Below are 25,994 nucleotides of genomic sequence, written 5' to 3' on the forward strand. Positions count from 1 at the left end.
ACGCTGCTAAACACCCCACAAGGTACAGGACGGCCCCGGCAACAGAGAATGCTCCCCCCACCCCGAAACGTCAGCAGGACTGGGGTGGAGAAACCCTGAGCTCGAAAAATGGGACTCTGCCGGGGCGCCTGGGTGGCTCAGTCGGTCAAGCATTGGGCCCCTTGATCTCAGCTCAGGTCATGATCTCAGGGTCCAGAGATCAATCCCCATGTCGGGCTCCGTGCTCAGCACAGAGTCTGCTTGTCCCTCTCCCTCCCCCCACTTGTGCTCGCTCTGTCTCTAAAATAAATAAAATCTTAAAAAAAAAAAATGGGACTCTGCCATGAGTTCTTGGTTAAATCTTCATCTGAAATCCCTTCTTCTGAAGTATGCGTCCTTCCCATTTTACATGTGAGGAAATGGACTCGGAGAGGTTGGGACCAACTTTAGAGCTCTCACTCAGAAAACCAGGATATTATCCCGTTGACTCCCTCACAGCCGCGGACTTGGGAGGTGACTCAGCGTCAGAGGACATGGGATGGGGATTGCAGGTACAAAGAAGAGTAAATTCAGAGTCAGGAAACCTGGGTCTGGTCCAGCTCTGTGGTAAACCCATCATGTGCCCTTGGGTAAGTCACTGTCTTCTCTGGTTTTGTTCTTCTGGGGTTCTCCCCAGTACCAACCGATGTTGCCTCTTTGCTACTGAGGGGTGCCTTGGGGGCTGAGAGATGGGGAGATGTGACCCAACTTCAGGCAGGGGCCACCTGGGGCTTTCTCAGACACCATGTCCATCTCTGCACAAAGGACAAATGCAAGGAGGAGGACAGAGCCTCTACGGGAGGCAAGCCTTGGGGCAGAGGTATTCCTTTGAGCAGAAAGGATCAAACCCCCTGGCAACCCCCCCATCCCCCCTGCCCCATTGCTCCAGAGGATAGCCTCCAAGTGTGGGAACCCAGGTGGCTGAACTCCAACCTGGATGAACTTAACCCCTCTCTTGAACATCCCGGCGGGGCTGGGACAGGCCTCCTCTGGGCGGTACAGCCTCCTGCCCGTTTAGACCTATCTCTGTCTTGACATTGGAAGCATTGTGGACCTGGGTGGGCCTATGGGTGGCACTCTAGACATATCACAGCAAGATTCATCTTAAATGGCCCGGAAGCCAGCAGTGAGACCCCCAGCATTACGCAGTGGAAGACAGTTTGCTGGGGGCACTCTGGTCACAGGAATGGAAGGGTCCTGGGGCTCCTGTCCTGCTCGGAAGGCAGGGAAGGGATCCCCAAACCCCTCAGGCTCCGCGGAGCTCCCTTTGCTGGGCATGCTGGAACCGTCGACTCATCAGGAACACCAGGCAGACCCCCAATTAGAAAGATTTAGCCCTTGGCTATTTTATTTCCTCAACAGTGCAACAAGGGAGGGCCCCCACTTGGCGTGTGGGGCAGCTGCCTCCCCCAGTGCCCACCACCACCTTCTCTCCTGCCTCCACTGGGAGCCCACAAGTCAACGGAACTCCTGGCCTCGGGGATGTCCCCCTAACGTGCCACCTGGCCCGCAGGAAGAAACACACACTTGGTCAGAGCAGAGTCAACAAGGAGGCTGGGCAGAGCTCCCTGTGTCCTGCCTAGTCTCAGTGGGTCTTCCCCCGGCCCTCGGAGATGACTTCCTCCGGCTGGGCACGCATGTACCACTCTACCCAGGAGCCATCGTAGATGGCCACGTCGGGTTTGCCGCAGAGGTAGGCCCCCAGAGCCACATGGCAGGCTGTGACGCCAGAGCCACATGTGGCCACCAGTGCCTGGGACAAGTCCACCTTCTTGTCCTGGAACAGACGGTGGATCTCTTCGGGGCTCTTCTCCAGGCCCTCCTTGGTCAGGAAGTCCGTGAAGGGGATGTTCACTGTGCCGGGGATGTGGCCGGGTTCGATGCCTGCAGCAGGACAGCAGGAAGGTGGGGACAAGGACAAGGGCGTATGAGAAACGGCCACTGCAGTATGAGAGCCTCCCAGGCAGCCACAGCACTGAACCCTCTCTACACGCACTGCCCCACGCAGTCCTCACCCCCAGAAAACCCAGATACCACTTACAGGCATCCCCAGTTTACAGATGGGCATGCTGAGGCTTGGTACTGTGCCAGGCCTGGCTGGAATGGGGATCTATGACTCGGACCCCACCAGAGTCTCACTCTTCCCCTGGATTCCTGATCACCCATGTGCTGGGGGCATGACGGTGGAGGGGAACAAAGATAAACAAGCCCTCCGCCTGGCTAGGACTCCTTGCCTTTGCAGTAAAGGAACGGATTGGGCCGGGTGGACAGGCATCGCTGAGCCATTACACCGATGAGCAGTGTTACAAAGGCCCAAGGATGTCATGGGACATATTATAAAAGATATTAACAGAAACAATAATCCTTGAACTGAACACTTACTTTGTGCCACACACTATTCAGAGCCCCTCCACTGTATCTTCTCCTTTAATACTCCCCCAAACTCTACAGGACAGAAATGACCATCCCCGTCCCCCGCCCCCACCCTTTACACAGAAGAGGAGACTGAGGCACGCAGACTCAGTTGCCCAGGTCAGAGAGGCCCCAGAGCAGGTGCTGCTAACGCCAGGCCATGGGGGCGGGGAGGCAGAGAAGCTTCTCTGAGAAGGCACTGCGAGTGAGTAGGGGTCTGTCACATGGACAGGTCTGGGCAGTGGGTCTGAGAGCACCCCAGACTAGGGAAAGGGGGAGGGAATCGGAGGAGGCAGGAAATCACATGGTGTTTAGAGGGGTTCAAGGTCACTGGGCAAAAGCACAGACACAGAGGGGCTTAAGGCCCAAGAGGAACCGCCTTGATTAAGACATAGAGCTTTGACCATGACTACAGGCAGAAACCAGATTTCCATTTTCAAAAGATCACTTCGATCATAGCACGTGGAATCTGGGCAAGGCTAGAGAGCCGTTCACTGAGAGGGTCACCCCCCTTAAACCTAATCACTTTGCTTTTACCATCCCCTATGAGGCAGGTGTCACTAATATCCCCATTTTCATGCCAAGAACTGAGATTTGCAACAGAATCAACCCTCACAGCCCATGATTCAAAAATCAAGGCTGAATGCCACTGAGGTGGGGCTCTAGACTGGTGGCTTCTGTCCCGGTTTCCCCCTGCAGTGGGGAGACACTCCTCCAGGGAGCTGCGGACCCATATGAGTAGCTATTGGCAGGACTTAGCATACAGGCAGCGCTCCAGGTCCACGGGGAGGTGGGAGTGCACCGTGCCTCCCCACGAAGGTGCGGAAGCGGCTCAATGGGAGACATCACATAGAGACCAATGCGGAGGAAGCAAGAAGAGCAAGCTCTCCAGTTGGGTTGGTCACCGTCAGAGCCGGCTGTCCCTGTGCCTTGAATCCCCACCAAGCAAAGCATGCTTCCCCCTACACTACCCGACCGACGGGGCCCCTCACTGAGGGGCATGCTTGTCCAGCTCTCAGCCCGTGTAGCGGGAACAATGACCATGAAGGGATGTCTGCCACTGATCTAGATCCAGCCTTTGCATGCGCTGGCTCAGTCCAGCTCCACAACGAGCCTGCTAGGGGCGTCCCATCATTGCCCACTTTACAGATGAGCCCACTTTGCAGATGACCAAGCAGGACTGAGGCAGCGTTAAGCACTTCTGGGAAGAGTTATAACCACAGAAGCACACAGTCACTCTGTCACCTCCCATCTCTTCGTGCCCCTTATGTGTGAGACGGGGAGCTGAGCATTTCATCCATTTGTTCTCATTTGACATTTGACCCTCATGGTCCCCCAGGCCTGACTCAGGGGCATGGGGGAGGCAATTCAGGGACAGGCTTCCAGGGGAAGTGGCAAGTTCTTTGCATCCTCCCCAAAGAACACAGGCAGAGGAAGGGCTGGGTGATTACTGGTTGCTCACGGGAGTTAAATGAACTGCCTCAAATCCCCCCCACCCCCGCGCCCCGCCCCAGGCCACCTCCTGACCTAGAACAAGGTAGCCATCCTGAGACCCCGATTCCTCCTCTGTCCAGTGAGAGCACCCACCTCTCTGAATCACGGAAAGGTTCACACCAACATGGCCATTGACCCACTCGTTTGTGGGGACCCCTGTCCCCCGATAGAGGGCTTTCCTGCAGTCTCCTTTCCTGGGGAACCAGCTCATAGGCTCAGCCCCCACTCAGGCCAGCATCCGCCTCTATTCAGTTTCTTTCCAGCCTGGGGCAGCAATCCCTCCCTCTCTCTCTTTAGTGCCCCCTCCATCCTGCCCTCTGCAAGCCTTGGTCCCTCCCAGGGACGTTCCACTCACTCCTCCGCCCCAGACTCCTCCCCTTCCTGTCTGCCTTCATCTCCAGCAGGATGGCATACACCCCATAAAACCCCATCCCTTTGGGCTTTTCCGAAACTGGGCCTGCCTGCCACCCCTCCGATTCCGCAGAGACGCCCCTACTTCCGCAGAATTGGGGTAGGGCTGTTTGGTTTCTCCCTCTTATCCAGGGAGCCCTGGGTTCCTGGTGAGTTTGGGGTAGTCACTGCCCACAACACGGGTGAGGGTGGGGATGGGGCGAGTACTACTGTGCACTCTTCAGGAATAAAGCCACTGAAGCTTATGGAGGGAGGCAACTAGAACCCTAATCTCAGGCCTCCACCCCATGCGATATCCTTAAAGGCAAGGAAGAGGCAGAGCTCTGGGCGCACCCGGGCCTGCGCCCGAGCTGACCACCCGCCCCTTCGCGCAGGTTTGTTACCGTCTCGAGGCTCGGGCTCGGTGCCCCTGAACCGACCGGCGGCACGGGCGTCCACCACCTGGAAGCGTCGGGATTCGAGGTTCTCCTTGATGTCCTCATATGTCTTGATGAAGGCGGGGTCGAGCGTGGCGCGGAACTCGGCAGGCTCGGGGCGAGTTTTGCCCGAGCTCAGCGGGAGGCCCAGGCGCAGCCAGTGGCGGAGGCCGCCATCCAGCAGCGACACGGCCCGGTGGCCGAAGGCGCGGAACATCCACCAGACGCGCGGTGCCGAGTAGAGGCCCTGGTCGCTGGCGTCGTAGATCACGACGTGGGTGGCGGCGCCCACGCCCAGGCGGCCAGCGTACTCAGCGAAGTGCGCGGCGCTGGGCAGCATGTGGTCGTAGGGCGACGTGCGGTCGCTGCACTGGTCGATGTCAAAGAAGGCGGCGCCGGGGATGTGGCGATCCTCGAACTCGCGTCGCGCGTCGCGACCCAGCTTGGGCAGGTACCAGGAGGCGTCGAGCAGCTGCAGGGGCTGCCCTGCGCGAGGGGCCCTCAGTGCCTCGGCCACCCACTGCGCTGACACGAGCGCGCGGAACAGCTGCTGTGGGGCCATGGTGGCGGTGGCGGTGGCGGTGGCGGCAGCGGTGGCGACACGGGGGCTGCAGGCCTGGGAGAGAGGGAGAATGTCAGGAGGGGACGGAGGAAGAGGCCGGCCGGATGGCTGGAAACCGCCTGCACCGCTGGGGCTGGCCCTAGCCCGCAGGGGCGGTGGAGCCCCGGGGAGGGCAGAGTCCAGGGAGCACAGAAAAGCCGCGGTGGTGAGCCCAGGTGAACTCAGGTGCAGACTTCGATCCGGGGGCCTCTCCTCCCCTCCCCCCGTGAGGACACAAACACAGCACAGAGCAACAGAATGACCCTGACCCCTTCCAGGACGCCGCCTGCCCTTCACCGCTGCTGGCTGGAGGTGAGGTGGGGAGGAGCCCCTACCTGCCTGGGCTCAAGACAGGTAGGTAGGGGTAGGTAGGGGCAGGTAGGGGCCAATTTTCAGCCCCTCCCCAAGATGCAGCTCTGCTTCTCCTGCCACCCAAGGTCCCTGGTGGGATTCATTGTCTTGTTCATTCATCAAACGTTTATACAAGCAGCTTCATGGGGATAGTGGCCGGGATTTACGGACTCCTGAGCCTCATTTAATCTCACAGTACCTCAGAACACACAGGACACAGCATAGGCTCTCAATTAATTAGTGGAACAAGTGGCCCCAAGAAGGCTGGCAACATACTGTTTCACAGAGGGTGACACTGAGGGTCACGTAAGTGCACTGAGTTGGCCAAGGTTGGCGTCTAAAGACCTCACATCAGGCAGTAGGACCCCGGACTCCACATGTTCACAGGCAAGCACTGTGCAGGCTCCGGGGGCCCTGCAAGGGCAGATTTGGCCCCTTGAGCCTGAACTTTGTCTCTGAATGTTCATACAGCAGCTACAACAGTGGTCCTGCCTCACCCCCTTTCCCTGCCGCTCCCCTGCTGGGCCAGCAGCTAAGAGTACACCAGCCCATGACAAGCCAAGTCACTGCCTTCTGGGGTCAGGATGCTCTGAACATTTTGAGTCCCTGTCCAACAGCCCCTGGTCCATTAGATGGCTTCCTGCAGGTCCGAGAAAGGTGCCCCCTCCGCCGGGGTATGTGACCAGGTGAGTGGGGTGTGAGCGGCAGGTTGGCCCCCCTTCCCCTTTCAGCAGGGCACCACCTTAAGATCCATACCCAGCAGTCCTGCCATGGTGGGGGGGGGTAAAGAACAGGTGTTTTGTGGGCCCCGCCCCAGGCTCAGCACCGCAGCCTTTAGAGTGGGTCTGTGAGGACGCCTGTTTTCTGCAGGAGGCGACTAGAGATGGGAGTGCCTTGCCCTTGCTCACACAGCTGGTCACGGGCAGCCTCGGGATCTGAAGCCAGAGCTGGGCTCTGGAGGCTGGACTTCCACCTTGTGCCCCAGCCCCTCCCACACGCCTCTGGCTTCTAGGAAGTCACTCTACCCACACGGCCAGGCCCTGTGCTGGACACTGAGAAACTCTCGATTTTGCCGGGCCCTGCGGGTAAAGACAGGCCACAGGCCTGCTCAGAGGAGAGCATCATCGAGGAAAGTCTGGAGTTCAGTGTGAACACGGAGGGGCCACAACCTCAAGCCTAGGGCGGGAGCAGAAGGGATGGGAAGTCTTCCTGGAGGACGGTTTCAGGTACCCAGGAAACTATCGCTAGACTTTCAGGATAAGGAGGCCGCCAAGGGGGCTTTGGCTAAGGGGTGATTCCAGCATCTGTGGGTGCCCAACCTTCAGCCCTTACAGTGGAGATTAAACAATGAGTGTTGAGAGCCATCATAAGGCATTGCACTGGCTGGTTTTAATCATCATTAAAAATGGCTTAATAAAAAAGATAATAAAATATATTTTAAAATGGCTTAATAAAAATCCTATTATTTCTGAGAAGTTACTCTCACTGGTAGACTTTGAACAACAGCAGCATGTCTAGAATCTTAGTTTCAGGATTGGGTGGGACTTCAGAGGTCTGAGGTTATCCCGCAGCCCCTCCCCCCTTGATTGGCAGTTGTCCCATAGGCCTGAAGGAGGCAGAGGAGGGTCTGGGAGAGCGGGCTGTGTGTCACTGAAGGGCGCAGATCAGGGCCTTTGGGTGCTGGCCAGGCCTGGCCCCCTGCAGATGCTCTGGGATTGAAGGAATCCAGGACACACGGGACAGCCCCAGGCCCATCTCAAGAGCACACACACCTACACTAGGGGAAGCCTGGGCAGGGCCAAACACGAGAATATTCTCCACGGAAATGCTTGTCAAAGTTTGCATTTGCCAATCTCCTGTGAGGATATGATGACTTCAGAGTAAAAAGAATTTTTAAAGAGGGGGGATGAGAAAAGCATTCCAGGCATATGTCACACATCTGTATGCAAAACGCTTAGCAGGGAGCAGGGGTGGCCCACCAGCTTGGAGGAAACAGTTGTTCCCTTTTCAGGAATGATGTGAAGTGGTTGTGAAATACAGCCATTGTTAAAAAATGTAATGATACAAACTTACGATCAAATAGATTCATTAAAAAGAAAGGCTTTTTTTTTTTTTTTTTTTTTGAATTATGAGGCTCTGGGGGTGAGCCAGGTAAACAAAGGCATCAGGCAGTCCACTGGGCTTCAGATCTGAGATTAACAACTGCGAGGGGGTGGGGGTCTCAACCCCACTGTGAGCCACTCGGGTAACTCACTAGGCCTGTCTTTCTGGTCTTTAAATAAGTTTCTGGCCTGCACCGCAAAGTTGTTGTGAGAAGTCAGTAAAACCTTAGAAGCAACGTGCTCACGGAGCAGGCCTTGACCAAGGCTAGTTTCGTTTCACTCCAGCAAGTTCTTTTCCAGCTACTTCCCTTGGAGCCTCTGGGTCACTTGGCATTGTCTCCCTGGCCTCTCTGTGGGGTTTTATTAGTCCTCCCCCCTCCCTCTTGCTCTCTCGGGTGACACCAGCTGACCCGACCCCCCCACCCCACCCCCCTACCCCAGCTTCCCACCTGCCGCTCACGCCTAGGCCACGGGACAGGCCACCCCGAGCGGCCTGCGGACAGCCATGCTTAGGGCGAACCCAGGGGCGCGCCTTCCCTCCTAGACTGCAGCCCCCTACTCCGCTCAGACCCCGCGGGGGAGCCCCGCGCCGCGCACCCCAATGATCGACCTCCCCCTAAAGAAAGGCAAGCGCGATGCCGCAGCAGTTACCCGGGTCTCAGGCTCCGGGCTTCCGGGATCGGTCATGGCCCCAGCACAGGGAGCCCCCTCCCCGCGCCCGAAGCCGTCCCCTCCTCCCGCCACCAACCTGCGACCGGCCAAAGGGAGGAGACTCGGGCACAGCCCACCGCCGCGGCCACTTGGAGCCGCCGCTGCCCGCGCCTTCCACTCGCCGGCCCGAGGGGGACACCCGTGCCGCCGCGCCCTGCCCCGCGTCGGCCCCGCCCCCCCCGGAGGGTCTCAGAGGTCGGAGGGGTGCGACGCGCTGTGGGGGGGCGGCAGGGGGCGGGCGCGGCGGGGCGGCGCGGCTCGAGGCTGGGGATCGGCCGGACGGCGCGCCGTACCCCCCTCCAGCGGCCGCGCGATGGTGCAGGCCGGCCAGGGAGGTGTGGGCTCCGGGTTTGAACCAGCCAACTTCTCCAGCGGTCAGGGACGAGCGCCAGGGCGGCGGCGAGGGCGAGTGAGTGCGGCCGGGTGGGGCGGCGGCCAGGCGCCCGGGCCGCTCGGGATTGGGCCACCGGTCTGGCCCCTGCGACCTCGGGAAGGGTCCCCCCGGCGAAAGCGGGGCAGGGTGCCCGGGGAACATCGAACCCAGCAGGGGCAGAGGGCACCGAGCTGGGGCTGGGCGCGGGCGTTCTGGAGGCGGGCGAGCTCCCCCGGGCTGCTGAGATTGGCCGTGGGGGGCTCGCCAGAGGTTCGGGCGAGCGCGTGTGCGAGCCGCAGCGACCCCTCCCCCGGGCTCCCTCTCCTCTCCCCTCCCAGCCAAGGGGGTTCCAAATTCAACAGGTCCCCTCTCCCCTGTCCTGGGCATCTTTTCGCCGCTCTTTTCTGGCAGGATCCCGAGGACGAGAACCCTAGCTCCCGGGACCGGGCGCCCTCCCCGCCAGCTCCCCCTTCTGGGGCGCTCCGAGGCTCGCACCCCGCCCCCTTCTGCGCGGGGCGGGGCCCCAGGGAGGGGCGGAGCGGCCTTTGCTGGGCGGAATGGGCAGACCTTTCCCGCAGCGTGCCTCGGGCGCCGCGGCCGGGTTGCTGGGCTGCAGCGAACACACCACCCCCGGGGAGTGCGGTGGGAAAAAGCTCTTCCCAGACCCCGCCCCGCTGTACACCGGACCTCATGCCGCTCTCTTTCCTGGTTTCCACCCGCGCCAGGTGATGCGCAGAGCTGAAACCATGGTTCATCAGGTGCTCTACCGGGCGCTGGTCTCCACCAAGTGGCTGGCGGAGTCGGTTCGGGCTGGCAAGCTGGGGCCGGGCCTACGGGTGCTGGACGCGTCCTGGTACTCGCCGGGCACCCGCGAGGCCCGCAAGGAGTACCTCGAGCGTCATGTGCCCGGCGCCTCCTTCTTTGATATAGAGGAGTGCCGGAACACAGAGTCGCCCTACGAGATGATGCTGCCCAGCGAGGCCCACTTCGCTGACTACGTGGGCCGCCTGGGCATCAGCAACCAGACGCACGTGGTGGTGTATGACGGTGACAACCTGGGCTGCTTCTACGCGCCCCGGGTCTGGTGGATGTTCCGTGTGTTTGGCCACCGCACGGTGTCGGTGCTCAACGGCGGCTTCCGAAACTGGCTGAAGGAGGGCCTCCCGGTGACATCGGAGCCCTCACGCCCAGAGCCGGCCGTCTTCAAAGCCACCCTGGACCGCTCCCTGCTCAAAACCTACGAGCAGGTGCTGGAGAACCTCGAGTCTAAGAGGTTCCAGCTGGTGGATTCACGGTCCCAAGGACGGTACCTGGGCACTGAGCCAGAGCCCGACGCAGTAGGTAGGTGTCCTGGGGGGTGGGTGGCTCCCGGGGAGTGATGCCCCCATGGAATGATGGGGAGTAAGGATGTCTGGGACCTCTCCAGGGGTTGACTTCAGTCCCCCCTCCCCACCCCATAGGTAGGTCCCTGTCTGCATCTGTGAAATGAGAGAGCAGAGCCAAAGCTAAGAGCTATTTCTGCTTTGATGCGCAAGGACCTACCTCTGTGTTCCCATAGCCGCGTGCTAACAGGCAACCTAGCATCCCCATGGGGTGGCATCAGCAGAGGTGACCGGTGACATCTCCACCCACATCCATGCCCAGGCATGGCTCCTGGACATGCCCAAAGGTGTGTCCATGAGCTTACACATGTGTCTCTGTACAGAGGCTCTCAAGGACACCTAGCTTCCTAGGGCCTCCCTTAGTTTCCCAGAAAACCCGCGTAGACATCAACAATGCCCTGCCGGCAGCACCCCCCACCCCGCTTCCAGCTCCCTCGACCCCCTGACCTTTCCAAACAGCTGCAGCCTGTTTGCAGAGCTATAAAATTAGCTACTATTTCATGCTAAGCCCTCAACACCGCATTAACTCATCCAAGAAAGCTTATAATACACCATGTTAGAGAGGAGGAAACAAAGATGGGAGGACCTTCAGTTACTTGCTCAGTTAAGTGGCAGAGTTGAGATTTAACCCAGTGCTGACAAGTTTCATACTAGTACTCCAAACCAGGCATCCACAGGGAGATGGCTCTTCCTGTCCTGCACACAAAGGGGAGGCGGGGAGGATTCCACATTGCTGGGGGTGGGGGGAGTCTCAGGAGAGGAAGTGCTGAGTTCTAGAACCTCCTAACAGAGAACCTTAGAAGTCTCACCATCACCCTGGCTGGGTTTCCTGACTCACTGCTGTGGGAGCCACTCCGGGCTGACCTGAGCCCTGGGAGTGGCCAACACCTCCCAGCTCTGTGCTCTGTCCTTGGGCACGGTCTGCAGAACCTAAGTCCAGTGCAACATTTTTCCTAACTTGTTGAAAAATTACTCTTCCTGTCTGTGCCTCTGAGGGTGAGGATGTTGTGAAAACAGTTCTGGACATTCTTAGAGCTGGAGGTCCTGAGAGGTCACCTCATCAGACAGAAGGGAAACTGAGGCACACAGAGGAAGTGGCAGGTCAAGGCCCTGTGGCTAGTTCATGGCACAGCTATGGCTCTCCCCAGGCCCCATGTGTTTCCTGCCCATGTTGCTCTCTGGAGGCCTGGAGTTGAAGAATCAGAGACTTCCAGCATGGACCTCCTACAGACCCCCTCCTGGCCTTGGTCCAAGATGCCTTCCCTCGTTGGAACTTACGCTGCCATCATGGGGAGGAATGGTAGAGTTGTTTCCCTTAGCTCCTACTTGGCTTGCCCTGAGCAAGCTGAAAATAAGCCAAGAGGGTCAGATCCCATCTCCTCACTCCTATTTTAGGATGAGGGCACTGAGGCTCAGAGAGGGGTCCCTCCCCATCGCCCTTCTCCCTACCTCCTACCGCCTCCAGATCCTGGGTCCCAGGGAGCATGGATGCTTCTTCCTGGGAGGTCAGCCCCTCCTCTGTGGTGAGACCTCAGTCAATTCCTTGACCTCTCTGCATTCCCTTATTTTAAAACAAGAAGAAGAATGCCAGCCTTGCCCACCTGGCTGTGTATTTATTTAAATGCAGCAGTGGCTGGAAGGGTGTTTTGAGAAAGGTAGAAGCCGTGCGGAGGGCTGGGCCGTCTAGAACGTTGGGGCGTGGCACTTTTTCCCTAAAAGGCTTTGCCGGCCTCCCGAACAGAACAACACGTTTTGGGAGCACGGAGGCACGTGGGGCTCTCTGACTTCATGGTGCCCGGCTTGGCGTGGGGTCAGCGGTCTAGACGGAAGCCCCAGGGGCTGTGTGGTTAGCAGAACGTCCTGGTAGAGGAGCTGGGAGTGAGCCTTGGACTCCCGATGGCTGCTCCCTGCCGAGACAATCACCTTCCCCAGCCCCAGCTTTATGCCCCAGTGCCTTTGGTCCTGTTTGTGAGAAGCCCAAGGTGAGAATCAGACTGATCTGAGTTGCATCCTGGGCAGCTGAGGGCAGGCCCTTTCCTCCTTAATGAAAGGAGCATGCTCACCTTCTAGAACGCTGGGGGAAGCCAGCAGAGCAGGTGGCCGGCAAATGCAACCGGGGTATGTATAAGCCCTGTTCTCTTTTCCTCCCGCCTCTGCCTCGAGGGCAAGGAGGGTGAAGAGGGAGGAGACTGACCCCCTCATGGGCACTTGCATCTGCAGAATGTTTTTGTTTTGTATATTCATTCCTTGATGCCACCCTGTGCTGGGAGGAACGTGGGAGTTAGGACCCATCCCACTTTGCAGGTGGGAAAGGGGAGGAGAAGGTTCTCTAAGGAGGCAGAGTGGCCAAGATTTGACCCTAGTTGGCAGGCCTCAAAGTGAGGCCGTTTCCCAAGGCCACTGCTGTGTAAGCGAACACAGGGCCTGGGGGGGGGGGGATGGTCACAGCCTCACAGTGCAGTGTTGCTTCCTGGGATCCTGGGGCCCCTCTGCCTGTGTCTCTCCCTCCCCGGAGCTGAGGGCTGGTGTAGGATGGGGGCAGGAAGCGTGCTGAGCTGCCTCCCAGTGGCCCAGAGCTGCCCACTGGGGCATCCCGCCCTGGATTGCTTTGTATCTATAGGAGGAAAGCAAGAAAGAGCCAAATGGGTTTTCCTGGCCTGGAAAACCCACACCGATCAGCGGCCTGAGAGATGTCAGCTCACCCCGCCACCCCCTACTGAGGATAGTTCACAGCCTCCTCAGGAGCTGGGAGCTTCCTGGGGTAATCTGAACCGGCCCCAAGATGCCGAGGGCAGGGAAAGACCAAGGAAAGAACAGGCCACCCCAGGTCGGTTGGTGGCAGGTTTAATAAGGGAACTTAAGGGCTGGGCTTGGGTGGTCGGCTGCTAGATGAGATTTCCATACCCGCCTGCCAGATCTTGAAAGCTTATACGGAGGCTGTAACTGGGGTCAGTCCCATACACGCTGTCCAGCTGGTCTCAGAACCACATTCAAGGCTGTGTCCTTGGGGCAGCCTCTGGGAGCGGGGAAGGCAAGCAGAAGGCACATTCCAAGGATGGGAGGGGGAGAGGAATCTCCAGTTGCCCCAGTCCAGCTCATGGGTCAACTGGTGGTTATGTCCTCTCCACGACCTCTCCCCCCAAATTCTACCCCTCATGTCGGCTCCTAGGACCTGTCACACCTGTCACCCCCACCCCCACTTCTGCACTGTGCCCTGAAGAGTCAGCAAGAGGCTTTATGAGCATGCTGGTGGCTCCCATGGTGGCTCTCTATGTTGGAGGCAGAGGCCACAGCAAGAGAAAATACGGGCACATACAAGAGAAAACACAGAGTCAGACAGTGCTGCCCCCATCAGAGGTTACATTTTCCATCAAGAGCCCCATGATCCAAACCATTGATTTATGAAGTCCCCTGACCTGGGAGTCGGATCATTCATGGCCTTCCCTTATTTTCTCAAGTGACTTATTATTTTTTTTTTAAAGATTTTATTTATCTCCGAGAAAGTAAGAGAGAGAGAGAGAGTACAGAGGGAGAGGTAGTCTCCCTGAGCAGAGAGCAGGAAACCTGACGGGCTCGATCCCAGGACTCCGGGACCATGACTCGAGCTGAAGGCAGACGCTTAACCCACTGAGCCACCCAGGTGCCCCTCTCATATGGCTCAGTAAAGGTGACATAATAGACTCATCAGATGTGAACACAGCAGCATTCTGTTTGGATAACGGCACAGGTGGCTCCTTACCCGGCAGTGATGGTGTCTAAGACCATCCTGCTTTGGAGGACAGCTTTTCCTGCTGAAGATAGTTTGGTGTTCAGTAAGGACAGGTGTTGTTGCCCATCATTCGAGGCTTGCTGGGTGAATCTCGTTTGGGCAGGATGGACAGCCCAGGCCCCCCACCTCTTCCCCTCTTCCAATGGTGCTGTTCTGTTCCAGGTGTAATGCATTTTAGCAGGTCCGCCTTCTGGCAAGACCGTGAGATCCCCACGAAGAGGGAGCACTTCCCCCCTCACCCAGGCCCGTGAAGTCACTCGCCTGTCCTGGTGGGGCATCTCATTGCAAATTCCAGCAGATGACAACTCGCCCACGTGTGCTGGGCTCTGTTCTCAGCAGCACAGCACGTCGATCTGCAGGGAGCAGGACAATGGACATCTCCCTCCACTTCCATGCATTTATAGCTCTGGGTGTCTGGGTGAGGGTCCCCAGTCTGGGTAATGGGGCAACAGTCCCTGCTAGTTAATTGTTCATATTTAGGAAAGCCTGGGACACGGCTTTAAATGACCCCCAGCCCAGGTGGTTTTACCTGGGAATAATTGAATCTGCTGCTTTAATATTCATTTTTCCTTTTTATCAGCCGACATGCTGGCAGGTTATAGGAGAGATGGGGACCTCCATTCTAGGTCATGTTCTTTTGCCCAGTTTTGCAGTAAGACCCCCAATCGCTGTCTAGTCAACGAGGGTAGCTAAACACCACGTTCCGCTTCTCTAATCCCCTTGTGGTGGCAGCCTGGTTCGTAGTCACCAGGGAAAGCTGGGGGTAGACCAGATGTGGTATCTACGCAAACCGGGCATAGGGGAGAGGGAGCAGCATAACCGATCTGCCAATCGGTCACCAGTTGGGAATTCTGGTGAATGGCCCCAGGCCCCTTTGCCAGTTGCCTTGTGTGTCATTTACAAGACACAGGACATGCTGTCACTGCATTAACCAAGTCACTCTATGTCAGGGTCAAGCCAGCATCCTTGGCTATATGCCAACCCACCTGGATGCGATGCATCGTTCCATGCGTCCAACCTGTTCTATGTCCTGAGGAGCCAGTCAATAGGGATCGTACCTGGGCTGGGGCATCAGTTTCTTGACTGCCAGGGGGTGGGTGTCAGTGCCTCACGAGCTGGGAATTGGAAACGTGAAGACTGTCTCAGACTCCTGCAGGCAAGCCCAAATATCCCTCATCTATCCTGACCCCATAAGGGCCCACTCATGGTCATCCACCCCTCAGCTCCCCATTGCCCAAACTATAGCATTAATGTGGTTGAAGACCAGGGCTCAGGAGTGACTACGAGTTCAGCCCACTGGCTGCCGTGACCACTTCCTCTCTGAGCGTCTCCATCTGGAGGTGCGCTGTGGGCACTGTTAGGAGCCTGTGTTCTATGGGGGCACACAGAGGTTTGGCACCCATCCAGAGCTAGGACCAAAATCTTAGGGGTACTCCCTCCTGTTGTCTCTGCCGCAGTGCCTGACCCCTATCTCCCAGAGTCCCAGACTCATTCACTCCAATGAGAGCCTTGCTTTGGAAATGCCCAGAGACTGACCATGTCATTAGTATTTTTACCTTCTCCCTGATCCCCAGTTACCATTTCTTTACCAGGTGGCAGAAGGGACAGCAGCGCTGTCCTCAAAAACCCTACCATCCCTACAAAGGCCTATAGCTCTTTCGTCTTCTCGAGGGTTGGAAGGACCCATATCTTACCAGTCACAACATCGAGGAAGAACTGTGTCTTCCCTGAGCAAATGATTCCCAAAAACTTGATCACAGTGCCTGGGCCTTGAATCTTCTACAAGTTCACCACCATTCTTCCCACACAGATGTTCAGCAAAGCCTACAGCATGTCCCGCCGCAGATAAAAGTTTGCTCACGTTAATATTACAGCGTCAATGTAATGGGCGCATTTTACTGATGTGAGGAAGGAGAGTAGGGACAGTTCTCGGAATACCATCCCATGTAATTAATCCTTACTCAGGTCACTGGTATCTTTATTCGTCCGTCTTGCCTGTGAATCTCCCTAAACAGGAGACCCCTTTGCAGGAAATGCTCCAATGAGAATTCATTCTCATGCAATTGACAAGGAAATGTGGTTATTTTTGTGATAGATATTTTAAAGTAAAAACCAAGATTATCGTTGGTAACATGATACCAGGACATATCAGATTTTTAGGAATTTTATATACTTTCTGGAACACTCCTATTAGTAACTTCCATATAAATAGTTCCTAAGGAAGGATGAGCATTACTTCCAACTGACGATACTCCCCATGTCATTTAACATATGAAATGTCTGATTAGTTTAATACTTCTCTCTTACAAGAAGAAAAAAAACGAATCTTTCGAGCCTATCCAGGAAAATCTCCAAGTTAGTTCAAGATCAGTAAGGCTTCATTTAGAGTTTGATTTGGGGGAAGTTTGTCAAAAATACCAAAAGATTTAAAAATACATGCTCTTGTAGGATCACGGATGGTTGTGAAGCAACATTCAGTTATCCATTTAACCAAAATGACAATTAAAGGCTTCAAAGGCAAATAGGGAAATTGCATAGTTGTAAAAAAAAAACCAAAACCGAACACTTAGCTCTTTTAAGAGAAGACTTTGTTTTCTTAGGTAATCAAAGACCTGGTAAAGACTGCATGAAACTTAGAACTTACTTTGATAAAACACAGAATCTTTGTTTTCCAGGTAGGTTACCTAAAAGGCAAGGAAAAAACTTTCACGATCCCATCAAGAACAAACCAATCATCCAAGAAAACTTTATCCATTATAGCAGATGAGAGAAAATTAAACTTCAGTTTCACATGAGTTCACCTTGATACACAGTTTATTTTAAAGCTAATTAAATAGTGCCCTTTTACAGATTAATTTTGGTAGTAACTTCAGGAGGTAGAAAAAGTATATATTAACATATAGGCCTATGTAAACCTACAGACAGAGATCCCATAATTTAGCCCTCAATAAGTCATCCTGGGGAGATGTGGGCTAGTCTTTGGACAAAGAACCTTCTAGAACAGTCTGTACCCCCCCCAACCCCCAGATTTTTTGCTACAGTCTCTGGGTACTGTTTTGGTTATCTCCTGGGGTGTTTACATTTCAAAGACATAAGATTTGCAACTTTGGGTTTAATTTTCCCTAGGTTTAGGGGCAATTACTCTTAAAAATGTTCCTTTGTATTAGGGGCGGGAAGATATGAGGGATCTCCACTTCCCTCACCCATAGCATCCTCTTCATTCCCGTTGCTGCTTGCCTGGCAATCCACCTCTCAGTGCCCTAATCAGCTTTTGTCACAAGCTCCTGTGTCTTAATCCACAGCATCTCATGCCTTCTTCACCTTGAAAAAAAGAAAAAAAAAAAAAAAGGTGTGCCAAGGTTTTCAGCTGATTTCTACTCTCCTGCTTGAAGCCAGCAGAGTAGTGGACACCTGCACGGCCTTCTCTAATCTCAGCTCTTCCAACTTTTTTTTTTTCTTTTCTAAGATTTTATTTATTTATTTGACAGAGAGAGATCCCAAGTAGGCAGAGAGGCAGGCAGAGAGAGAGGAGGAAGCAGGCTCCCCACTGAGCAGAGAGCCCAATGTGGGGCTCGCTCCCAGGACCCCGGGATCATGACCTGAGCCGAAGGCAGAGGCTTCAACCCACTGAGCCACCCAGGCGCCCCTTCTTCCAACTTTCTAACTTGACTTTGAGCCTCTGGCTGGGCACCAGTGTCCTGCTGAACCACTCCCAGTAGAGGCCAGTGCCCTGTGACAACTGTTCATTTCATTTCTCTGCCGCAGTGCTGTGCACAGTGTTTCAAACAAGCACAGGAAAGCAGCCAGAGTTTTGGGGGGCGTCCCTGGACTTATGCAGGGGTCCATAATCCCCTAACATATGAGCCACCCCTCCCCACATAGGGGTCGCTGGCTGATGTAAGGTTTCCTTCACGGAAAACTTTCCCAAGCCCCACTTTTTTAGTCTCCTGGCTGGCTGGCCAACTTTTAGTTCCCAGCCTCTCTGGGGTAATCTGAAACCAGCTCCGGAGGCAGAGGGCAGGAAGAGGCTGAAGAAAGGGGCAGGCCACTCCAGATCACTGGGTGGCAGGTTTAATAAGCAAGGGAACTTACAAGGCTTGTTTTGGCTGGCCATACCATGAGATTGCCACACCCACCCACCAGATTCCAACAGTTTATACAGACGCCTTAACTGGGGTCGGTCCCATACACACTGTCCAGCTGGTCTCAACACCACATCACTATCGCAAGGCCAAGTCCTTGGGGCAGCCTCTGGGAGCGGGGAAGGCAAGCAGAATGTGCACTCCAAGAGCAAGGAAGTGGGAGAGGAACCTCCAGTGACCCTGGTCCAGCTCCTGGGTGAACCAGCGGTCACGTCCTCTCGATGACCTCCCCCCACCACTGGAATCTTCTTGGCCAAAGCTGGAGTACAAAGTCCCAGGTCCCTGAACGGGAGGAACCTGAGAGTTCATCTTATCCATTTCCCTGCCTCAGTTCCCTTTTCTAGACAGGCTCAGGGTAGCCCAAGAACACAGGTTTTAGGGTCAGACAGACCTGACTTCACTTCACACACCTGTGTGTCCTAAGCCAAGTTTCCTTTTGTTCCATCAGAGCTGGGAGGATCATCCGGCTTTGTGAGGATTTGGGAAGACAAAGCTCTTGAGCTAACCCTTTGTCTGGTGCCTGGTGCCAGAGGTCTGAGCATGGTGGCCTGCCTGCTGGTAGGGGTGAGGGGGTGGCAGAAAGCCTTGAAATTGCAGTGGAGGTCAGAGTTGTGGGAAAAGCAGCGGGAACCCCCACTTCTGGGCCCACATGCCTTGCCTTCGGCTGGCTGTTCTCCAAGGTTCTCTGGGCTAGGTTCATCTTGGCCCTTGTCACCCACGGGCGGTCAATGCCTGCTCATTGAAATTCCTCAGACAGGCCCTGAGCCCTCTCTGGCAGAGGTGAGAGGAGGACCCCCGCCTCCTGAGGCTGGCCCAGTTTTGGGAAGCCCGCATCACAGAAACCCCCCACCCCGACTTCTTTGCTCCCAAGAGGTGCCTTTTATGTAGTCAGAAGAAAGCAGTGAAGCTGTTTTCATCAAGGATGGGAGGAAAGAAACAAAATAACATTCAGAACTTAACAAACGCTTGCACTTTCAAATGCACTTAAATTCAGCCCGCTGCCCGGATGCCGAAAGATTTTTAAGTTGGGTGTCTTGGCAAAGGATACCTTTGAAGCCAACAGATCTGTTGTTCCTCATTGGTAGGGTCAACGCACATCCAGGCTCAGATTAAAATTTCCAGACACAAAAGATGAAATGACAGCAGGAAGAAATCACTGTAGTTTCTAAGTTAGGACATCTGTTTAGTTAAAGGATCTCTTGACTCATGTCTGTGAATTTGGCAAGCCTCTTTGGCTTCAGGGTCCCAGGACTGGGATGTTGCTGGCATGTTGTACCCCGACTGTGCCCGGGGTTACTAGGGGCTTCTACCTACCGTAGCTAGTCTTCTCCATAAGACTGAGAGGTAGATGGGGTTATCTCCCCGATTTCACAGATGAGAAGACTGAGGCTCAGGGTATTCAGGGCCTCCTGGCTACACCCTGCCCCAATGTGTGCCTTGGTCCTGTCCTCTCCCTCCCACTGCTGCCCACCCTGGTCCTGCCCTGTCCCATGGTCCAGGTTTAAGGGGCGTAGTGGGGAATTTTGGGGGAAGGGGAGCCCAAAGAGATGCTCAAATCTGTCTTGGGCCCCACTCCCCATATCCAAAGTCTGCCAGGGTGTGGGGTGCTTGAGGGAGAGAGGAGCAACCTTTGGCATGCTCAGGGTGAGACTGAGACCTTGGTCTTGCAGGCAGCTCCAGCTCTGGCCTTGGCCCAGAACTCTTTGCTCCCCACCCCTGCAGACTGTTATGAAACCAGATTTGGCAGAGGAAAGACCATTCCAGAATTGACCCTGGAGCCAGCTCAGACCCCCCACTCTACTTCTATCCAAGACTTTCAGTTAGGAAGGCCCGAAGGGACCACACTGCCCCCACCCCTTCCCTCCCACGGGGTGGGTCATGAAGTGATGGGAGCATCAGCATCTGAGCATGGATGGACCAGGGTCAGCAGCTGGTGCTTTGCTCCTTAAAATAGCCTGGACCCACGGAGACTCTAGGCCCATGGAGACTCTCATTCCCATTTTACCCCTGGGGAAACTGAGGCTCAGAGAGGTGACATGGCTTGCTTAAGATCACCCTTCTGGTAAGTAGCCGAGCTGGGATTCGAACTTATGTCTAGCAGCAGGTCACATTTTCTTTAACAGGAACATCAGAGGACTTGGTGTAATCCTGGGTCTGCCTTTGCCTCCCCATGTGGCCTTAGGTGAGCCATTTCATGCTGCCAAACCTCGGTGTCTACATCTGTAAAATGGACATTCTATTTTATGCATTCATATTATATTAATGAATCGTGTGGTTATCCGTCTAGCATCTGCCTTCCTTGCTAGACCGTAATCTTCCCGAGAACCTGGACCATGTCCACCGCTGTGTTCTTAGCAATTGGCCCCGGCACGAAGCATTTGCTTCTCAATAACCCTATGAGATAGGTATGTACCACTGAGCCCATTCTACAGATGAGAAAACCGATTCAGAGAAGGGAAGCATTTGCCCAAGATAGATGTTAATAAAAAAGCAGGTGAATGGCAGAGCTGAGACTCATCCCTGTCCCCTCAAGCAGGGATGATGTTGGACATCCCAACCTCAGGCAGGTTTTGGGGGAGGGAGCCCTTCGCCTTGAGTCTCCAGCATTCTGTGGGGGCTGGGAACTCTGAGAAGGGCAAAGATGTTCTTTTGTGTGTGAAGCTCCCTATCCTTATTGTCATGGCCCCAGTGGTTCCCACCGCCTTTCCCCCCACCCCCTTTCCTGCTCCTAAACCTGTCCTTCCCTCTGTCCTCTGCCGCGCCCAGGACTGGACCCGGGCCACATCCGCGGCTCAGTCAACATGCCCTTCCTGGACTTCTTGACCGCGGACGGCTTCGAGAAGACCCCAGAGGAGCTGCGTGCTATGTTCGAGGCCAAGAAGGTGAACCTAGCGCAGCCCCTCATTGCCACGTGCCGGAAGGGAGTCACTGCCTGCCACATCGCCCTGGCCGCCTACCTCTGCGGCAAGCCGGATGTGGCCGTCTACGATGGCTCCTGGTCCGAGTGGTTCCGCCGGGCACCCCCGGAGACCCGTGTGTCCCAGTGGAAGCGGGAGAAAGCCTGAGTGGTGGGCCTCCTCGCTGGCAGGCAGCCCCCATCTGTTTAGTGACCGCAGCCTGACATGTCGTGTGTACCTCTTTAGCAAAGGACACTGACCGGGTTTTAGAATCGCTATGTAGAGCTTTCCTTTCCCCCTGAAACACTGGAATAAATTGCCTTTTCTGAGTAGCTGTGTTTGCCTGCCTTTCCCTGGGTTTCACAACAGTGCCCCATACGCCCAGCTCCTTCATGTTCCTTAGAACCCACTAAGGCCACAAACCTCCAGAGCGGCCCCTAGCTGTGGAGGCCACACTGAGCATGCCACCCTATTATTTTATTCTGGCAAAGGAAGCCACCTGTTGTCCCATGTCTGGTACAGCATACTGGGACCTACCTGAAAGGGGGATGGAGAAGGTGGAGAAAATTGAAACAGGCTGGCTGGGGTGCCAGCCGTTCCTGCTGTAGGTGGAGGAGAAATAGGGTGGGGGACATCTGGGCTTCCAAAGCAGTGTCCCCCAATACAGGCCCTGGGGCCTCTCGGAAGAGGCGATGCTCAGAAGCAGGCCTGAGGAAGATGACCTCCTCCTGGGGTGTCCTTCCTGGCTCACACCTGACCCTCCAGGGAACACATGAAGAGAGCCCGGAGAAGCAGCCTTAGCCCTGGGAGAAGGTTCCAGAGCCCTGGCACTGGGAAGCTATGGTAGGAGACAGGACCCACGTGGCTGGAAAAACAGGCTTTCTGAGCCTTCCTTTGGGTCCATGTGTTGGGGGGGCCCATAGCTGGTGTACTGAATTAAGAAGCATCAGGTTACGATCTGCTGAATGAGGGGGCACAAGCCACCCCCCACCCCACAGCGTGGGCAGGTAGCCCCCTCAGCATCCGAGTTCCCACTTGGGAATGTGAAAACCCTGGGTTTATTCTGACTGAAGACGCAGTTTCAATAGAAGGGCACAAAAGAAGGTAAGTCACAAGATTTATCACTTATAGATCCCAGACGTGGGTGGGGGGTGATGAGCAAGGGGAGGGCAGTCCTCTGTCCCAGGTCACGCGTGAGCAGTAGAGACGAACAGGGAGCCTATTACTCATAAGGTGGTTAGGACCGAGGGCACTGACTTTCCACAGGCTCAGCTCGAAGTGCTTATTTTACTGGGCACCCTGGGAAAGACAAAGCTGGAATTTGAGATGAAATCCTAAGCTCGGGCCCTTGTCTATGTCGAGTCTGGGCACAAAGAGGGTCATCCCATTGTCAAATGTCTGGGCAGTGCCTTAGGAGGGCTGTTTTCCCACTGGCCTCACCTAACGGGTGTCCCCTGCTTCCACTGGGCGGCCTTCCTGGGCCAAGACAAGGCCACTGAGGGCCAGGGACCAAGTCCGTCGATGACACGCTCCAGTCCCCAGCCCGGCGTTGGGGAGGGCAGGTGCTCAGTAAATGCCGTAGAGACTGGGTGTCAGACTGGGTCAGGCTGAAAGCCTGTGGGGTCTGCATGGAAGAGAGCTAGAGCTGACCCCTCCTGCCTCCATACGGTCTTTGTCATGCCAGCTTTAGCCTCGAGGGGCCAGAGAATCCAGCCCAGACCCCTGATCCCAGCAACTGCCCTAGGGAATGTGTGAAGCTGCTAGGTTTGCTGTAATATTGTCACTCAGCAATAGATAATATGGGAGTGCGAGCAATCCCAGGAGACCAGTGAGGAGGCAAGAGGTGGCGGTGGTCTGGACTGGGGGCCGGGGTACCGGGGCGGCAGGTGGAAATGGCTGAAGGGGTGCGAGCCTGGTGTACTCTGAATGCCTTGCTGATGAGTCGCTTACGGAGTTAGCTGTGAGTTACAGGTGACATCTCTCTGTGGCAAGCAATGCGAAGTGACTTCGCTCTGTCCTCATTCTTACCCTTGGCGGTGAGCTGTGTCTGTTTCACATGCAAGGAAAGATCAGCCAAAGAATCCAGCCGAAGTCACCCCTTTTTTTAAGTGGCAGGCCCAGACTCAAGGGCCCTGAGTGTCACCACAGTCTCTGCCTCCCGGGGAGCCCCTGGAAGGCTGGCATGAGAAGGCAGCCTCTAGAGCCCTGCCCCTGCTGAGCAACAGCCAGACAGGACTGAGTTGCTGCTGGCACCAGCTGCAGAAGCCACTGAGCTCTTCATCTTCATTAGCCCTCGTGGTTTGAACGGGGGAGAGCAGACACTCTCTGACCCATCCTGCTCTCATTTTACTGCTCAGTCTCTGATCCAGCTCAGAGAGCTCCAGGTGCACCTTTCCCTCTCCTCCCCACTCCTCTTGATCTATATCTATGGTCATAAACACGTCCACACCTTTAATATTCAAGTCCCTTCTAAGCTGTTAAACTCCTATGCATCCTTCAAAGCCCAGTTCAAATGGCCCTTCGGAGAGCCCTGACTTTTTCCCCCAGACAAAACTCATCATGCTCTCAACTCAGTCCTTTGTTGTCCCAAGATCTTCCTTTCCATCTGATGGCACTGAAGCCCTCACTGCCTGACACACAACCTGACACATGTAGGGGGCCCAGGAAACATTTTGAGTGGATGAGAGAGTGAATGATGTCTGAAGACTCTTCCTTCCCCCCCCCCCCCCCCCCGCCCCCCAGTACTGGCTTTCCCTGGCCTCAGTTCCCTAGGGTGGGTCTAGGAGCCCTGTGAGGTAACAGAACCCCATGAACAGTGCTCACCTTGGCGACTCCAGGAGCAGAGAACGGCTCCTCCCTAGCAACCACTCAGGGGTCTTAACTAGAGCTTCAGCAGTGTGGATCTGCACTCCTGGGCTGCAGCACACACCAGAGTGGTTCGTGTGTTTTCTGACGTTATGAGATAGAGTGGAGAGGTGAGGCAGAGACCTGTGAGGTGGGCGGGGGTCTCCTGGGACCAAGGATTTCATCTTCCCTCTCTCCATTCAAGGCTGCTCGTGAGGGAAGAGTACCCAGAAGCAACTGGACCTCCTCCTCCATTCTCCTTGACTGACGTCTCTTGGGACCTTTCTCTCCAGACCAGAGACTGGCAGTGAGTCAGCACTTCTGCTCAAGCCAGTACAGGCTGCTGGGGGCCGTGGGTAGCATTAGGGCCGATGGGACACAGCCATGGGCGCTTGTGATGGGGAATGGGGACAGGAGCAGACAGCTCGCTTGAAGGAGACAGAAGATGTCGGGCTTGGTTTTGGTGCCATCTGGCTGGGGTCCTGTGTCTTTTCTGTGCCTCAGTTTCTCCATCTATGAAGGAGGGGGAGTTAATATTTTCTCCGAACACCTGAGTCCTTAGGAAGATAGACTCATCTACCAGATGTGAGAAGGTGTAACATATGAGCTGTATCAGTTATCTCTTGCCATGTAACAAATCACCCCAAAACTTGGTGGCTTTAAGAACATTTTTAAAAAGCCTCTGCCTTCGGCTCAGGTCATGATCCCAGGGTCCTGGGATCAAGCCCCACATCGGGCGCTCCACTTAGCGGGGAGCCTGCTTCCCTCTCTCTCTCTGCCTGCCTCTCTGCCTACTTGTGATCTCTATCTGTCAAATAAATAAAATCTTTAAAAAAAAGAACATTTTAAAAAATTAATTAATTAATTAGTTAGTTAGTTAGTTAATTTGGGGTGTGGGCAGAGGGAGAGGGAGAGAGAGAATCCCAAGCATACTCCATGCTCAGTGTGAAGCCTGATGTGGGGCTCAATCTCACAAGCCTGAGATCAAGACCTGAGCCGAAAATCAAGAACCAAATGTCTAGCCTACAGAGCCACCCAAGTTCCCGTAAGATTTTTTTCTCACAGTTTCTTTGGGTCAGAAATACAGAGCAGCTCCAGCGGATCCCCTGTCTCAGGGTCTTCCACAGACTATAATCAAAGCGCAACTAGAAAAGGACCCCTTTCCAGGGCCATGCATATGCTAGGACTCCGTTCCTCATGGATTGTTGACCTGGGAGCCTCAGTTACCCAGGAGCTGTGGACCAGGAGCCTCCCTCAGATCCTGGATGTGGGCTTCTCCAGAGGGCAGCTCATGACATGGACCCTTCTTCTATCAGAGTGAGTGAGCCAAGGAGAGCCTGAGAGAGTGTGAATGAGCCAGAGTCACAATCTCTATATTCGATCTTCAGTGACCCTGGAAGCAGCATCCCATCACATATCCTGTTGGACTAGAAGCCGAGTCAACAGGTCCAGTCTCCACTCAAGGGGAGGGATGATACAAAGGTGTGCATAGCAAGAACAGGATCCTTGTAAGCCATGTCAACTGCCATCTAGGTCCCCCCTCTAGGCCCCTGTAATATACAGCCCTTCCATATGCCAAATACATTTCATTTCCACCTGAGATCTCGGGAGGGTTCATTCCATTACAGCATCAGCTCTAAATCTAGAACCTGGTTCTACAAATCAGGCCCTGGCAGGGATGAGACTCCTTGGGTGTGATTTCTTGAGCTCAGTCTCTCCCCAGCAGTAGATCTTATGAAACTAAGCTACCTGTTTTGAAACTAAGCTGCCTATTCTGAGCACACACAACATGAAATGGTGTGGCAGACCCAGGATAAAAATGATAGACACCCCTATTCAAAAATGAGGACACTGGAGACACAAAGGAGTCACTGGCCTGTAGCAGTTCTGAAATCCAGCCAAGGAAATGTTGAACTTTTTCTGATTGGGTTTCAAGGCCTGGGAGTAATTCTCCATGGTTCTCAGCTCTGCCCTACAGGTACTGGTTTCCACTCCCTAACTATCCTTTTAAAAATAATATAATATAATATAATATAATATAATATAATATAATATAATATAATATAATATA

At 55.0% G+C, this 25,994-nt stretch overlaps 2 protein-coding genes across 4 annotated transcripts; one reads left to right on the forward strand and one right to left on the reverse strand.

Moving 5' to 3' along the window:
• Positions 1–1,345: 1,345 nt before the first annotated feature.
• LOC111157571 (mercaptopyruvate sulfurtransferase) lies at positions 1,346–8,594 on the reverse strand. Of its 2 annotated transcripts, none has more exons than XM_022519096.1 (3): positions 8,554–8,594; positions 4,719–5,367; positions 1,346–1,902 (listed from the first exon to the last, which is right to left on the reverse strand). In XM_022519096.1, the coding sequence occupies exons 2-3, from the start codon at positions 5,311–5,313 to the stop codon at positions 1,604–1,606; spliced, it is 894 nt and encodes a 297-aa protein (XP_022374804.1). In that variant the 5' UTR covers positions 5,314–5,367; positions 8,554–8,594; the 3' UTR covers positions 1,346–1,603. The 2 variants fall into 2 exon arrangements, with proteins under 2 accessions (XP_022374804.1, XP_022374803.1); XM_022519095.1 differs by lacking the exon at positions 8,554–8,594 and adding an exon at positions 8,457–8,528.
• Positions 8,595–8,853: 259 nt separating this feature from the next.
• Positions 8,854–21,411, forward strand: LOC111157641 (thiosulfate sulfurtransferase). Of its 2 annotated transcripts, XM_022519237.1 has the most exons (3): positions 8,854–8,925; positions 9,615–10,230; positions 20,949–21,411. In XM_022519237.1, exons 2-3 carry the CDS (start codon positions 9,618–9,620, stop codon positions 21,245–21,247), a joined length of 912 nt encoding a protein of 303 aa, XP_022374945.1. In that variant the 5' UTR covers positions 8,854–8,925; positions 9,615–9,617; the 3' UTR covers positions 21,248–21,411. The 2 variants fall into 2 exon arrangements, with proteins under 2 accessions (XP_022374945.1, XP_022374943.1); XM_022519235.1 differs by lacking the exon at positions 8,854–8,925 and having other exon boundaries at positions 9,095–10,230.
• The last annotated feature ends 4,583 nt before the right edge of the window (positions 21,412–25,994 follow it).

This window comes from Enhydra lutris, unplaced genomic scaffold (assembly GCF_002288905.1).
Source record: "Enhydra lutris kenyoni isolate GAN:26980312 unplaced genomic scaffold, ASM228890v2 scaffoldscaffold55, whole genome shotgun sequence".
NCBI classification, from domain to species: Eukaryota; Metazoa; Chordata; class Mammalia; order Carnivora; family Mustelidae; genus Enhydra; species Enhydra lutris.